Below are 16,619 nucleotides of genomic sequence, written 5' to 3' on the forward strand. Positions count from 1 at the left end.
ATGTTTTCAGATTAAATGATTTCAAATGAAGATTAGTACTTAAGTTCCCTCTGGCATTTTCTGATGGAGATCCTTATAGTTGTGATCTGTTATATACCAAAGTGTTTCCACATGATAGCTTAGGGACACCTTGTAATGCAACTGTTTGATATTTTATTTCGTCAGCCAGAGGATAAGATATTTGCAGCTGAGAATTTAGGATTTAGAATTGTGTAAACAATACCATGTTCAATTATTTCATCCTAATTAACAACATTAGCTTTTCTTCTGTGAAATTTGGAGATATAGAAAAATATCATGAACTGAAGTTAATCACTACCAAAGTCAAATACCTGAATAAAATACCTATCAAATATATGTGTGATGCCATTGCCTCTGGGTTATAATCAGATATTTCCCAATCATTTCAGGAATTCTTGAAAGCTATCTTCAGGCAGGTAGTTCTGATTGCTCATGCAACGTCTGAATTTGGATTTTATGAGATTTACTTTGTTTTACCAAGTTTGAGCTCAAGCTAATTTATAAGAAGGCATATGAATTATTTCCCTGCCCAAGTGGGTTTACAATTTAAGTTATAACATTACATTGCATTACATTAGAGATTTCTATTCTGCCATTGCCTTGCGTTTCAAGGCGGATTACAAAAGAATTACAAAAAACATATTACAAGAAGAAGATATCTGGTAATTTCTAGATGAGATAAAGAGTGGATGAGGTTGCTTTGGGGAATTGGGAAGGTATTGGGAGTGGGAAGGAGCTAGCAGTATTAAGTCGTTTGCAGGAATTTCTTGAAAAGTAGGATCTTTATTTCTTTTCTGAATGTTGTGTTGTAGTCTGGGATCATAATCAGTAGATTGGAGATTTGGTTGTCGAGTTTTGCTGCTTGTGTGGCTAGGAGGCCATCATATAGTTTTTTCCGTTTGACTTTTTTGATTGGAGAGTGCGTGAATAGAGTGTGGGTTTTCCTATGTCTCGTTGATGTAGTTTGGATGAGGCAGTTGTTCAGGTAGGTTGGGCTGTCACCGTTTATGGTTTTAAATAGTCGGCAGTAGAATTTGAATAGTATTCTTGCCGGAATTGGAAGCCAGTGTGAGTTGAGGTATGCCTCTGTGATGTGGTCGTGTTTCCTTAATGAAACTAGGGCAATAAAGAGTGTGACAGATACAGGGCTTGTCATGCTGAGAAAATGATATTTTCCTTTAAAAAGGGAGCAGAACTACAGGTCCTGTAAAGCTTTGCACCAGAGCAGGGGACAGAGAAGCCTGCAACTCAAGGAGGAAAGTTGAGAAGAGTGAGGCTACTTATCCTGATTGGGAGTGACATGAGACCAGCCCACAGATAGGTTGGGAGCTAAGCAGAAGGGAGGGGTCGATATCCTGAAACTCCTTAAAAAAGAACTGCAATTAGGAGAGTGTAAATGGTCTGTGACCACAAATAACAGCCAGAGAAGAATCAAGAAATTGACACTTTGCAAAACAACTAGACTGACTCCTTCTCATTGACAACCAGGAGTTTTAGTCCAACAGCCTCCTCACTCATCATTTTATAGTCCTATCATAAGAACATAAGCAGTGCCTCTGCTGGGTCAGACCAGAGGTCCATCATGCCCAGCAGTCCGCTCACGTGGCGGCTTATCAGGTCCAGGACCCTTAATTTTTCACCCTCAGTGCTTGGATATTGAATAAAATTAGAATTTCAGTTACACATCACTGTTTTTTAAACTTATTTCTGAATACCCCTTTACTGAAGAGGGGAGAACAGGGAAGTAGGGTGATAGTATGGTGTGTTAGAGAGGAGTCTCTTCCCATGATCTCGGGACCCAGAAATACCATAAACTGTTCTGTAAACACAGAATCCACCTCAGACCATATTGGGTTCAGAAGGAACTGCTTTACATTACAGTTATTAAATAGATTTGTACTGATTGCTACTGAATATTGATAATATAACAGAAATGATTTTTGTACTCCATTTGTTTTCGATATATCCAAATCAAGATTTTATGAATCACAGAAAATATTTCACTAAAAAGTTAAGATTGAAGGTTTTCATAGGTTGATCAATAGTCTAAAACTACCTCAGCAGATTGCAAAAAAAAAAAAAAAAAACCAAGATGGAAAGTTGTCCTGCTATGCCATAATGATCAAACAGCAACTAATGAAAGAGCATTATAAGAGTCTAGAAAAATCTCCTGCAAACTCTGACTAATGCCTCTATGTACCACTTAGTGTGGAAGGTTACAGGGCATTCTGTCTCATAAAATGACTTACAGAAACAGTTCAAGTTTGCAGCTTTAGTTAAACCTAAGAGCATCCTTCCAGAGGATTGGATACCCAGATCATTTCATTAAGGACAGATGTTTCCATTAGAGCTTACCAGAAACAGAAAAACCAAAAGACACCATGACTTTCAGAACAAAAAGCAGTGCTACAATGAATGCACAACAATAAAAAGATGACGTCAGACTAATAAAACTTATTTCAAAAGCACTCTTTATGTCATTAAGTGATTCCTAAAGGAAAATTAAAAATACCAGTGATAACTGACAAAAACATGTTTGAGTAGCTTTAGAAATATTTTGTAATACAATAACATCTAAACCACATGCACAAATTTTACAGTGTTATTGCGAGACCACCTATGGTGGAAAAATATGCAGTGTGTATTATTGTCCACACAGAGGACCCCACAAGTACTGAACACATATTAAAACTCACAATTCTTGCAGATTATGGTGAACTCAATCACCACTGCTTTGTCTACATAAATGGACTTTTCAATCATTGCCCATTGTTTCCTCAGATAAAGTAACTCATACCCATGTATGTCTGTGTGGCCATCTGAAGCTATAGGAGGGAATGCTGAAAAATTATCAACCCAACCAAGAAGAGAATAACTTGGATATGCTTCAATCTTCTCTTATTTATTCAATTTTCTACACCGTTCTCCCAGGAGAGCTCAGAATGGTTTGCATGAGCTTATTCAGGTACTCAAGCATTTTTCCCTGTCTGTCCTGGTGGGCTCACAATCTAATGTATCTCTCTCCTTATACACTCCCAGAGAACTCCGTTCCTCAGTTAAGTCACTCTTAGCGTGACCCTTCTCTTCCATTGCCAATTCCAGACTTAGTTCCTTTCATCTAGCTGCCCCCTATGCCTGGAATAAATTACCTGAGTTTGTCCATCAAGCCCCTTCCCTTGTTTAAAAGCAGACTGAAAATCCACCTTTTTGATATAGCCTTCAATCCTTAACCCTACTCCTCTGCCCTCCAACCCAGCCAGCTGATTAACTGTTCCCCTTAACTGTATCCATGACATCCTGTTTGTCTTTGGGAAGCAGAGCTGAGACTGTGATGTCATAATGCCTCATTCCACCAATAAGAACCAACCTCATCAGTGATGTCACAATGGCTTCATTGTCCTGTACTGCCCTCTGCCCTCCAACCCAGCCAGCTGATTAACCCTTCCCCTTAACTGTATCCATGACATCCTGTTTATCTGTCTTGGCTGTTTAGATTGTAAGTTCTTTCAAGCAGGACTGTTTTCTTATTCTTTGTGACTCTGTGCAGCGCTGCATGCGTCTGGTAGCGCTATAGAAATAATTAATAGTAGTAATCAATGATCTGAAACAATGTCAAAACAGAATTTTGTTTCTGCAAATTGGCACTTAACGAAATAAGATAACACTGTTTTCAGCTACAGTGGCAAAATAATGCTTAGAATTTAGGACGTTGGTTGGTTGGGCTGAGAACTTTTCAGCCCCTCCTTGTAATACAGGCTAGAGTGTACTGTGGTTTGTTTGGGGTTTTTTTAATTATTCTACTAAAAGAGAATTATTCATCTATAAATAACCTTATTACAAAATAATAAATTATTAAATAGTGCTCAATGATAGCCTATACAAACTCAAAGGCATGAGGACATGGGCTCTGCCAGTTCAGGCTTTATACATCATAGCACTCCTCCGTTCCTGCCATAAAACAGCTAAAGACAAAACTCTTAAAGTAGCTAAAGTTCAAAAACATATATAGCATTCAGTGAATGTCAAACATAAAGTCCCGGTCCTCAGCTGCTGCTAATCCAAAGTGTTTAATAATTTATTATTTTGTAATAAGGTTATTTATAGATGAATAATTCTCTTTTAGTAGAATAATTTAAAAATTTCTTAGAGGATTCATAATTATAATTTTGTACTCCGATTATATTTATTGTTTGTTTGTTTTTTTACATCTTTTGGTGGTGGGAGGGGTGTCGGTGACCACTGGGGGAGTAAGGGGGTGATGCCTTAATCTCTTTAATGGTCATCTGGTTAGTTTGGCCACCTTTTTGTCCTTTATTTGTTTTAAAAACAGGTCTAGTTCCAAACATCTAAAAAAAAAAAGCCCTGGACATTTTGTTAAAGATTTGATTAGCCCTGCAAAACGTCCAAGTCCTAAGTCCACTAAAACATGCCTCTAACATTCCCCCTCAAGATTTAGAGGCACTGGAGACAAAACAACCAGAAAGACATCTGGAAAGTCAGTTTTGAAAATGCCCATTTGAACGTTTTGACTTGGAAAACATCCAAGTGCCAATTTATGCTTCCTTTTTGGACGTCTATCTTTTTTGAAAATGAGCCCCATACTGTATATCTTTTCTTTGATTTTTCCAGAAACCCCACTGGTAAAAATTAACCAAGAAGTCTAAGATAATCTACATGAGAGGAGGTATTCAATTAAGCATGAGTCTTATAAGAATCAAAGAGAAAGAAAACAAGACCTGGAACCTAGTATGTGTCAAATTAAGATAAAAATATTGTACTGAAACTATGGCAAATTGTAACCTGTTAATTGTAAATCACTGGACAACAAATGTTTCCAAAAGTTTTGCTTCCTGAAAACAAACTGGTGATTATGATAGGCCCCTTCAAAATAAACACAAATATAATTTCTCATTGACCTGTATCACATAGGGAATTTGAAAAACACGATGGTATCGTTGATTGATTATAACATGTTTTAATTTACAAAGTTTCTGATATGCTGTGATAGTTCACCATGGCTAAAAGTGTTTTCCTGCTGATTTTCATTTGTACTCAGTGTCCAGTGCATCTTGTTGCAATGCCCAACAATAGTCAGCCAGCATTGATGGATTCCAGTTGCCTTGATATCTTTTTTCCTTAGTGACAATGTCCTGGTGAAACCTTTCACCATGTTCATTGCTGACTGCATCAAGTCCAAGTGTGAATGTAGAAAGTGCATCTTAAGTGACATGTTGCATTTCATGGTTTTGTATGCTCTAAGAAGTTTGTCAACCAGTTGAATATAGTTTGGTGCTCTGTAATGCCAAGAAAATTCTCAACGACATCCTTGAATGCTTTCCAGGCGATTTTCTCTGGCCTGACTAACAAATCTTCAAATCTCTCATCATTGATGACGTGTTTGATCTGTGGACTGACAAAAATGCCTTCCTTAATCTTGGCATCAGCTATTCTTGGAAACATCTGTCTTAGATAAAGAAAACCTTTGCCTTCCTTGTTCATTGCTTATACGAAATTTTTCATCAGTCCAACTTTTATGTGAAGAGGCAAAAATATCTTTGTCGGGTCAACAAGTGGTTCTTGTACCACATTTTTCTGTCCTGGAACCAAATCCCTGTATGTGAACTGCTTTTATATAGCCTTTTCCATCCATCAAGCCCATGCCCAGGCAAGCTCAGGCTGTATCATTTCCATGGACGTTATGCAACCTGCCCTAAATGTATGCCTGGACATGCCCACACTATATCCAGCAAGCTATAACGTGAGCAATAGGCCTATATTAAGAATTAGGCTAAGAATTAATTGCATTAGCCTGAAAATATAATAAGAAATTGTAAAAATCTACTTTTTTGTAAAAATGGTATGTGATACGTAATTTTAAATGTGATTTTCATGATTAGCAGCCAAAAATTTATAAAATACACCTAAAAGGGTTGAAGAAGCAAAAACTTTGTTCTCCAGTGTTATGTATGTGAACCTGTAATCCATTCTAAGCTCTTTGCAGAGAACAGAATAGAAAATTAAGTAAATAAATAAATAACAACATTGTAAACATCCATGGGAGAGATTTAGAGAGCATTGGTAGGAACATAGATGAAAAGTCATCAGATAAAGGCATAAGGTTGTCAGTGTTGACTTCAGTATGATAAATTCAGTTATCTAACTAAGAGAGAGACAATTGGACAGACTGATCTTTATCTGCCCCATTTAAAATACTAGTTTGCTTCCAATTCGACCTTATTGCTGCCATTGCCTGCCCCATCAGAACCTGTGTCTGATCTGAGCCCTACCAAGCCCCAGCCATGGCATCAGAAGGTGACATTTCATAATCCTAATATAGGAGCTTAAAGTGCAATGTTCACAAAGTGGTGGTACACATTGATGGAACACATGACTCCTGGGCGAGCTCAGGGGGATGACTCCAGGGCACTTCAAACTCACAAAGTTTAGCTCTAAGACTTCACTCTGCCTCTTCTGTGCCAACCCCTGGGTACATTCTTATTTTTGCTGCTTGGTTCCTCATTATAGCGTCCATTCCTATATTCTGGGGATATCACTCTTCTTGTCTCTTGCTTTCACCTAGGTCCCAGTTGTTTGTACTATGCTTCTCTCCTTTACCTAGCTTCCCACTTAGAGGTTCCCTCTTCCCCACCCTCTGTTGTTAGGTTCAGTCTGCTCTCCTTTTTTTATTCCTAATTATTTGCAGATCTCTGAAGACTCTTATTATACATGAGCTTTGCATCTTCTAATCTTCTCTCTCTCTTTTGCCTCACTGAGATTTGGCTCCAGAAAACTCAGGAAGCCTTACTTCTACAATGTCACACCTCAAACTATATTGCCTTCCCAACCTCTAAAAGGATTAGTACTGTTCCTTTGTTCGCACCCTTCTCACTCTCCTTGACTGAACTTAATTCAAACACACTTTCATATTTGTAGTCCCTTCTCTGTCTAGATTCTATCACCACTTTTTATATCCTCTTCTGTTCTTCTCTCCTATTTATGATATCACACTTTTCGATTCAAATTCTATAGTCCAGTATCCCAATCTCATCATCTTAGGGGGCTTTAATAACCATACTAGGCCACAGAACATATATTTCCTTTCCAACCTTAATCTTCACCAGCAGAGACAAAGAAAAAAATGAATTGTAGGGAAGAAAAGTCCATGGAATGATAGAAATTGAAAACAATGATGATACACTCTTGACCTTGTGCTGTCATGGTTGTCTGATAACCTCACCTTTTTGAATTTCTCCTCAACCTCGGTGTTGTGGTAATCCAGTTAAAACTTAAGGTGATTAAATTTGCAGATGACACTAAACTGTTTAAAGTTGTTAAAATGCATGCGGATTGTGAAAAATTGCAGGCATGCCTTAGGAAATTCGAAGACTGGGCATCCAAGTGGCAGAAGAAATTTTATGTAGACAAATGCAAAGTGATGCACATTGGGAAGAATAAACCGAATCACAGTTACCGGACACTAGGGTCTACCTTGGGAGTTAACGCCCAAGAAAAGGATCTGGGTGTCATCGTATACAATACAAAGAAACCTTCCACCCAATGTACAGCGGTGGCCAAAAAAACAAACAGGATGCTAGGAATTATTTAAAAAAGGGATGGTTAACAAGATTAAGAATGCTATAATGCTCCTGTATCACTCCATGATGCAACCTCATCTGGAGTATTGCGTTCAATTCTGATCTCCTTATCTCAAGAAAGATATAGTGGCACTAGAAAAGGTTCAAAGATCAACCAAGATGATAAAGGGGATGGAGCTCCTCTTGTATGAGGAAAGACTAAAAAGGTTAGGGCTCTTCAGCTTGGAAAAGAGACAGCTGTGGAGAGATATTATTGAAGTCTATAAAATTCTGAGTGGAGTAGAACAAGTGGTTCGATTTTTCACTCCGTCAAAAATTACAAAGACTAGGGGACACTCAATGAAATTACAGAGAAATATTTTTAAAACCAATAGAGGGAAATATTTTTCACTCAGAAAACAGTTAAGCTCTGGAACGCATTGCCAGAGGTTGTGGTAAGAGTGGATAGCATAGCTGGTTTTAAGAAAGGTTTGGACAATTTCCTGGAGGAAAAATCCATAGTCTGTTATTGAGAAAGACATGGGGGAAGCCATTGCTTGCCCTGGATCGGTAGCATGGAATATTGCTACTCCTTGAGTTTTGGCCAGGTACTAGGGACCTGGATTGGCCACCATGAGAATGGGCTACTGGGCTTGATGGACCATTGGTCTGACCCAGTAGGGCTATTATGTTCTTAAGGATTTAAAGATTGGAGGAACATTTTTCTTAAATTCTCCTTGTAAATGTTTATCTCTCAGGGAAGCAGTATGGGTTTTTGGGGACCCCTCTCAACTGGAGATTTTTTTTGATACATAAGCAATTACTTGAAGTAGTATAGGGGTTTAGTGTCATGAAAGTAATAAGCACTATAAATTTGTTTTTTTTTTGCCCATTCTTTTCCTTTAGTTTTCTCTTATGAAAATAGAGATTGTCAACTCCCCATGATATGGGCTAGTTAGTCGGATTGTATATCTGCTTTTATAGTGTTTTAATTTTGTTTAATTATTGCTTATTCAAAGTAGCTATATTTTTTTATTTATATTATGTTTGTAATGTGTATGAAAATACTAAATTAAAAAAACCCATCATAAAGTGCTAACCATGATCTACAGTCCTCTCCATCTTGGATCACCCCCTTACCTCTCTTCTTTAATCTTTTACTACAGCCTGATATAGCCCTTAAATCTGTTTCAGAAAGTTGTCTAGCCATTCTGTCAGTCTTCTGCTCCTGTCTTGAGATAACACAACAAAGTACCACCTTCTTTCTTGGAACTCTCTTCTACTTCCTCTGTGAAATGAGTTGTCCAATCCCAAATTTAAATATGCCCTTAGAGCCCACTTGGGGCTAGATTCACTAAGCAAACCGATCGTGTACCAAACAGTTTGTGAGCCCTTAGCGATCAGATTTCCCTCCTGCAGTATTCACTAACCTGTGTAGCGATCCTCTTCCGGTGCGTGCATGCAAATGAGGGGAACTGTATGCAAAGTAGGCAGGGACGCGATTCACTAAACTTTTTTTCGATCCTACTGGGCTCGCAAAAAGCGACTGCTCAGGACCAGTCGCTGAAGCCCTTTGTGACTGCCCTGGCTTCTGCTGCCCTGCTTTCTAACCTGTCAATCCCATTTCCTGCAGCCCCAAACAAGCCTGCCTGCCTGCCCCGAACCCGAACTCCCTGCCTGCCTGCCTGCCCCGATTCTCCTGCTCTCTGCCGCCCTTCCCCACAGTGTAGCACCAGCTTTAAACCCGCAGGTTCACACTGAAGGAAAGGAGGGAAGAGGCTGCCGCCGCTGCAAAAGTTTAAGAGGGAAGAGGCTGCTGCCGCCTCAAAAGTTTAAAAGAAAAAAAAAAGTCACGGCTAGGACGGGTCTGCGAATACGCACAGATCGCGCATGCGCAATCCATGCAGGCAGATGGAGGCGTTCCTCTAATCGCCCCATCTGCATATTGTAGGCTAGTGAATTCGTCGGACCTGCCTGAATCGGAAACGGATTGTTCCGATTCGGGCAGGTTAGTGAATCTAGCCCTTATTTTCCTAAGATCATCAGATTCCTAAGGGCTTGCATCCTTGGTGATTATCCCTTAACTGCATCCATTCTCTATCCCTCATATACTGTTGTTCTCTTCTGTCTGCAACCGTAGTTCCTTTCCAACTTCTATATTTTAGATTGTGGACTGCTTTGCTTCTACCCTCATAAAGACAGTATGCAAAGAGACTGATTAACATAAACATTGCAAATCATAACTGAAGTGAATTTCAAGCAAATCAAAATGCCATTTAGTCTTAGAGCGTTAAGCTATTACAAATGAGTGTATAAACCACAGGAATATAGAAGCACTTCTTTGTTCATTTGTACTTTAAACTTACATCTGATGACTTCCAATATGAAATGGAAATTTGTGCTAAAAAATAATGCAAGCATATTAATAGATTTATAGATTTATTATTTATAATCCACCTTTACCCAAGGCAGTGGCTGTCTATAGTTCAAGAACAAAATGTCCAACCCCCCCCCCTAACTTATTGACCAAAATGCCAGAGTTTAGGTAGCAGTGCCATTGACATGATGGACCAGCTGAGCAGCATTAAGTTGTCAGTATGGCATGGGGACTTTGAGCACCTACCCACATCCAAGATCTGGTCCATCCCCCCACCTCCAGCAGAAGATGATTGCATCGGAGGGGGGGAGGTAGAGCATGATAGGCCTTGAGCATAAGCAGGTGCTGTAAAGGCAGCTGTGCTTCAAGCCTGGGGAGATAAGGACAAAAAATATATTTTTTGTCATATCCATTTTGAGTCACTCAACATATGTACTTTGGTTGAGTTTTCAGCCCCCCTTTTTTTGCATTTTTGACTGGTGAGATAAGGAGGCAGTGGCCCTACAATTGAAATGACAAAGGAAGGAAACAGGCCAAGTTGAAGGAAGGCAATTTGATGCTGAACACAGAGGGGGAGGCAGCTAGAAAAGGAAAGGGGAGATGCTGTACACAGAGGGACTAGGAGAGGAAAGAGGAGATACTGGACATGGAACTAGGGAAAAGAAGGAGAGGTGCTGAACATAGGAAAGCAGGAATGGGGAGGGAAAATGCTGGACATGGAGCAGGGGGAAAAGGGAATACATAGAGAAATGTTGGAGTTGGGGAAGGGAAGAGAAGAGGAAATGGACACAGGAAGAAGGTAAGGAATGGAAAAATGCTGGGCTGTGGTGGGATAGAAAAGAGAAGATACAGGATTATGAGGGGAAATGGGGTAGAAGGGAAAAGAGAGAGAGAGACTGGACGCTGGGCATGAGGGAGAGAAGGGAAGATAGAGGTTGGGAAGGAGAGAGAAAGAGATTGGGAATGTAGGGTTAGGGTAAGTGAGATTGAAAGCTATAGCTAGATGCAGTAAACAGGAGGGAGATTAAGAACTGAATGTTGAGAAGGGGATGAAACTTGGGTGAATACAAGGCAGGAATTAGAGGAAGTACAAACAGGGTGGATAGAGAAGTAGAAAAATAAATGGAAGAAAGCTAAAAATGAAAGCACAATATCCAAGATGGAAAGATGGAAGGAAGGAAGGAAGACGCTGGCAACAGAGTTACAAGAAGACAGAAGAAAGCAGAAATGAGAGACTGGGAGTGAGATGATTAGAAAAATAAAATGGCCAGACAACACTGGTAGGAAAAATAATTTAATTTTCAGTTTAGTGACTGCAATATGTCAGTTTGAGAAATTTACATCTGCTATCTTTATATTTTGCACAATATGAAACATAGAAAAATGAAGACAGAATGTGGTTGGTGTTTTTTTAGAGCTTCAGTTGAATTTTTGTATACATAGAGGCTCATAATCGAAAAACTAAAACATCCAAAAACCACTTAAGTAGGTACTTGGACATCCTAATTGCCGATAATCGAAACTATTTTCCTGAACATCCAGTGAGACGTTTCATCCGCTGTGCATCCAGAGTTCCAGGGGGCATGTTAGAAAATGTGTTTTGGGCAGTCTTTGGATGTGCTTACCTTGGACATGTGGTGATAATTGAACCTTTCCCAAAAAGTCCTGGATGGAGCTTAGACATTCAGAGCTAGACCTGTTTTAGAAGCATCTGAGTGCAACAAAGATACCCAAACTGACCATATGACCACTTGATAGATTAAGATATGACCCCCCACACTCCTTCATTGCTCACTAACCCCCTCCCACCCCCAAAATATCTGAATAAAAGTGTACATACCTGTCTCTAGAACAGCAACACGTGGTATGGGAAAGCCTAATAGAGCATCACACAGGTGTCTTAAATAACCAGGCTATTGAACCATAGAGAGGAAGACCCAGGCCCATAAGCCATTCTAACCACTACATTTATGATGGAAGGTGTAAGCACACAAAACCCTAATCTACTGCCTGATAGGTGCCCCCTGCAGCCATGAGGGCTATTGGGATGGTAGATGAGTCTAGTAGGTTTCGAGGTGGGTGTTGGAGGTCTCCCCATAAATTATAAAGGGTATATGGTGAGATGTACTTCTGGCACCCTTTATGTGACATTCAAAGCAGTCCCCTCTAAGCTGTCCTGCTGCTCTGTTGGCCACTCTGTTGGCCACTCCCGCATCCAAATGGTCTGGATTTGGACGTTTTCAACGTGGATGTTTCTTTGTTCGGAAATGGGGTATAAAGTTAGGCATCCTAAGTGTTGGATGTCCTGTCAGCCTAGATGTTCAAGTAAGCAATTACATTTTTTTTTTTTTTGGGGGGGGGATGTCTGGCAATTTGGCTTTCTGTGCTTCCAACTTTGGACATACTCTATGGCGGGAAACATCCAAGTCAGACTTAGATGTTCTTTTTGAAAATGGCTCTCACTTTGTTTATTTGTAATAGTTTGTACTATTCTTGAGGGTGTTCAGCATGAGTGACTGAAGCCAAATTCTGTTAGCATGGGATTTCCTTGTAGGGCTCTGAAGTAATGTGGCTTGGTCAGTTTCTCCAGTGTATTGATGTTCTACATCCTATTGTACTTTTCTGGATAAGCTCCTTGTGTGAATTGTGGTCCTGAGTAAATGATACAGAGTAATGTGATGTTGTTAATAAAATTTATATATATACTACTATCAAAAAGAACAAAGACACCACTACTAAATTGTAACAAGCTTCAAACAAAGTGTCTTATCACTCCTTTGTGTCAGATGGGCAATTGAGCTAGATACAATACTACAAAGTGGACCTCAAAATCCTACAGAAGAATAAGAAGCTTTTTGTTGTTTGCATTTGGATTACAATTGTTGGTTGATCAACTATTGGATAACTGCACAACTTCTTCAAAGCTAAGGGCCTCTTCTATCAAACTGCGTGCTGAATGGCCCACACTGCTCCCAATGCTCATAGGAACTGTATGAGCATCGGGAGCAGCACAAGCCATTCAGCACGGCTCTCTTTGCTAAAAACTGCTAGCGCAGTTTAATAGAAGAGGCCCTAAGTTTCTGTTCAGTGATATTACTGCCCAGTGATTTTCAGTAACCTCTTAGATTGTTTGTTTAGCTCCTTGGTCTCTATTAATGAGTTAGTTGAGCTTAGTTTTGTGACCAGAGATCTTTTCTTCCCTGTGATTAGGGGAATTTTTTCTCTCTGGTTTGTTTCCAGACGGACCTATGACAATAATTTAAACACTTTGATGAAGTTTTGTACTTTGTGAGTTCTATCATGTAGGATTTTGAGATCCACTTTGTAGTATTATATCTAGCTCAATTGCCCATCTGACACTAAGGAGTGATAAGACACTTTGAAGCTTGTTAATAAAATTAAACCAGAATCAAGAATTTTTAAATGTGTTTTATTTTACTTACTTAAATCCCATACTCAAGTGTTATACCAGTACAGTTATAGAACCTCTATTCTCCCTTCCCTATTACGCTATTCATAACCCTCCCCTCCTCAAACAACTATAATGTAACATATACATTCCGCAATTCCTTATATTGTAAGTCACCTTGAACCTATTTAGGTATAGCGCGATTCAGAAATACTAAATTAGATTAGATCAGATTATTTTATTTTTTTGTATGATGAAAACTCAAGAAAGAAGAACAAATGAAGTACAGAAAGCAGGTGGAAATTTTTCATATACAATGAAAGAAAATTAGAGAGGTAACATAGAGGTCAATTTTCAAAGGTTTCGGAACTTAACGTTGAGAATTGGGTGACTAACTTTGCCATTTTGAAAACTAGCAAGGGCAGATTTGTTAAATTTAGTCATCTAAAAAATGGGTAAAAGCCAAAGCAGGATAGAAGTGCTGAAATTTCAACAAATGTTAGGTCAGATACTCAGCATCCTTTAAACATATGAGAAAAAAAAGTCACTAGAGCAGGGGATCAATAAACCTAAAAAGAAAGAGCCATGTGAAGAATTTCTGTCTGAGAATACATTTTCCTACAAGCCAACATTTAATTGTGTGAGACTGAGGCACAGTTTCGGTGGGCCTTTACATTTCTTTGAATAGACCCTGCTTGATAAGCAACTATGCTATCTATATGCCCATGTGGACCTGAAGAAAAATTAGAGGCATTTCTGCCTGTTATAATCACAGATGTAATGTGACACATGTAAGGTCTGTATTTTAGAAGTACTTGAATGATGCTAGAAGTGGAGGTGGTATACCTATCTTACTAAAATTTTGCAGAATCTTTTATGATCCATTCATCATCACATTTTTGAACATCCTAAAATATTCTTGGACCTAACAATTTGTTTTACTACTGCGATGGGGTTATTTAGATGGAGTGATACACTTTCTACAAGCTGACCTCAGGCTTTTTCACATACTGTACTATCTCATAGCTATCCTGAACTATTTCACGTTCTCTCAGATAACATCTCTATTTTGGTGTAACTCTAATATTGTTTATATATGCAGCATACAACGTAGTACTATAGCAAATTAAACTAAGGATTTATATCTCAAAATCTAAAATATCTGAAAAGAAAAACATTTTTCCTTGACTAATTATGTACATCAGTTGCTCCAACCTATCAAGATGTTATTAAAGAAGCTGAAAGAGTCAGAAAGAATGTTCACACGGGTTATAATATGTAAGTTTGTATGTACTATTTAAATATAGCATATGTCAGAATGCAATGATGGCCCTACTTACAGCAAAAATTGCTTTAGTTGTCCACTTTAAATGCGCCTGTCTAGCTTTCAAAATCCTCTACGATGGTCGGATATCAGTTGTCTACAGATGGAATAAAGACAAGTGCAGGTTCAATGGAGATGTCTATTACAATTGGATTTCTACTGTATCTGTATTTTGTGGCTATAGCTTTCAAAATCCTACATGGTATCTTCCCTCCCTTTATCCCTCTTTCTTGGAATTCCTCAAACCCTAACACCACCAGACCCTCCCACAAATTAAAACTATCCTTCCCCTTGCTAAAAGGCATTTCCCATACAGGAAAACTAGGGACCTCCCTCCCCTTCAAAATCACTGAGCTCTGGAACAACCTTACCTCCCCTCTTCGAAACTTGAGCTCTCTCCAAGTTTTCCGCAAACATCTGAAAACCTGGCTTTTCTCAAAAATGTAAGCTTCTCTCCAACTTTGATATCCCAAGTCCTCAAAAATCTCTTCATATCTGGCATCCCAAGTCCTCTAAATATTCTTCATACTTCGTCCTCTAACCCTTTATTGTAGTTCCTTCCTATCTCATCTCCTGTAAACCGTGCCGAGCTCTATGAACGTGGAGAAGATGCGGTATACAAACCTAAGGATTAGATTAGATTAGATTAGCCCTTAATTGTTTAATAAGACCAATTGGCACTGTAAATAATTGGCAATTAACACTTCATTTTTTACACTAATTAATTGGCACTAATTAAAAGTAACACACACAACTTGATAGGCACATTCTATAAAGATCTTGTACGTGAATCTCATAAGGGGGCATGGCCAGGGGAGGGGCATGGGCAGATCATGGGCATTTTTAAGTTACTCTTTCAAAATATCCCCGATCCACACAAAACTTAGGCACAGGTATTTAGGCCTGCTCTAAATGGGCGAGCTTAAATGTTATGCTGTATACGGCCATTAAGCATGAGTCTATATATGGGCTTGTTAGGGGCGTGTCTTTGTAGTTGCCTTTAGAGAATAATGAAAGTCAGAATTCACGTGTCTATATTTATATACCATGACAAAAGACTCCTGCCTAACTGGTGGCAGTTGTGCACATAAATGATAGTATTCTATATCTTACGTGTGCAATTGGCATTTCGTACCCAAATTTTGGCACCTGACTTTCTTGAATTGACCCATCTGTGTTAATTGCGACCAGAATAATGTGCAATAATGGACATTTTAATGCAGGGCCTGCAAAAGATATGCGAGGCATGCACTCCAGTAGGTGGCATGTTAGATTTGCATTTGTCTCAAATTAATTTAGCATTAAGGCACAGTAACTGCAATATCTAATGTAAAAGGGCCCCTAAGTTGGCCGTAATAGTCTCATGGCATGGTTAATTTTGGTCAATTAATTTGACGGTCCAGGAATTGAGCTACTGTTTGTGCAGCTGGAATTATTCCGGTAATATAGGCCAATTTACTAAATTGCATCAAGTGTTTAAGACAGCTTTTAACATGTGCTGACAGCTAACACCAAACTAGCTAGACTTTTGGCTGAAAATTCACCTAAATCCTTAATTAAAACATGATTTCTAGTAGCAGGTTTCTGCCCGGAAACAGTTGCCTTTGCCATATAAAATATAGAAGGACAGAGGCTTCTGTGAAGGCCCACTTCCAAGGGAAATCCTTGCTCACATATCAAGAGGGCACCTATGTAGTCTCAACATTTTACGTACACTTTTTACGTACTTTTCCTTGTCCATCATAGCAATGATTTTAATTTGAAAAGAATCTGAGATATACTTTGTAATGAAAACTTACGTGTATTAGGTCTATTCTATGTAAATTGCCTTAATTGTAACCACAGAAAGGTAGTATATCAAATCCCATCCTTATCCGCTGCTCCATTCTCTAAACAACTGATGTTAAAACCACA

At 38.9% G+C, this 16,619-nt stretch overlaps 1 protein-coding gene across 10 annotated transcripts in view; it reads left to right on the top strand.

Moving 5' to 3' along the window:
• FAM227B (family with sequence similarity 227 member B) overlaps positions 1-16,619 on the top strand; it is a 413,569-nt gene that overhangs the window by 256,675 nt on the left and 140,275 nt on the right. For all 10 annotated transcript variants that reach the window (XM_033920259.1, XM_033920257.1, XM_033920254.1 and 7 more), the window contains one exon: positions 14,582-14,659. In XM_033920259.1, coding sequence (XP_033776150.1) covers positions 14,582-14,659 — 78 coding nt within the window. The remainder of the gene's footprint in view (positions 1-14,581; positions 14,660-16,619) is intronic.

The sequence above is a fragment of the Geotrypetes seraphini genome, chromosome 14 (genome assembly GCF_902459505.1).
Source record: "Geotrypetes seraphini chromosome 14, aGeoSer1.1, whole genome shotgun sequence".
NCBI lineage: Eukaryota > Metazoa > Chordata > Amphibia > Gymnophiona > Dermophiidae > Geotrypetes > Geotrypetes seraphini.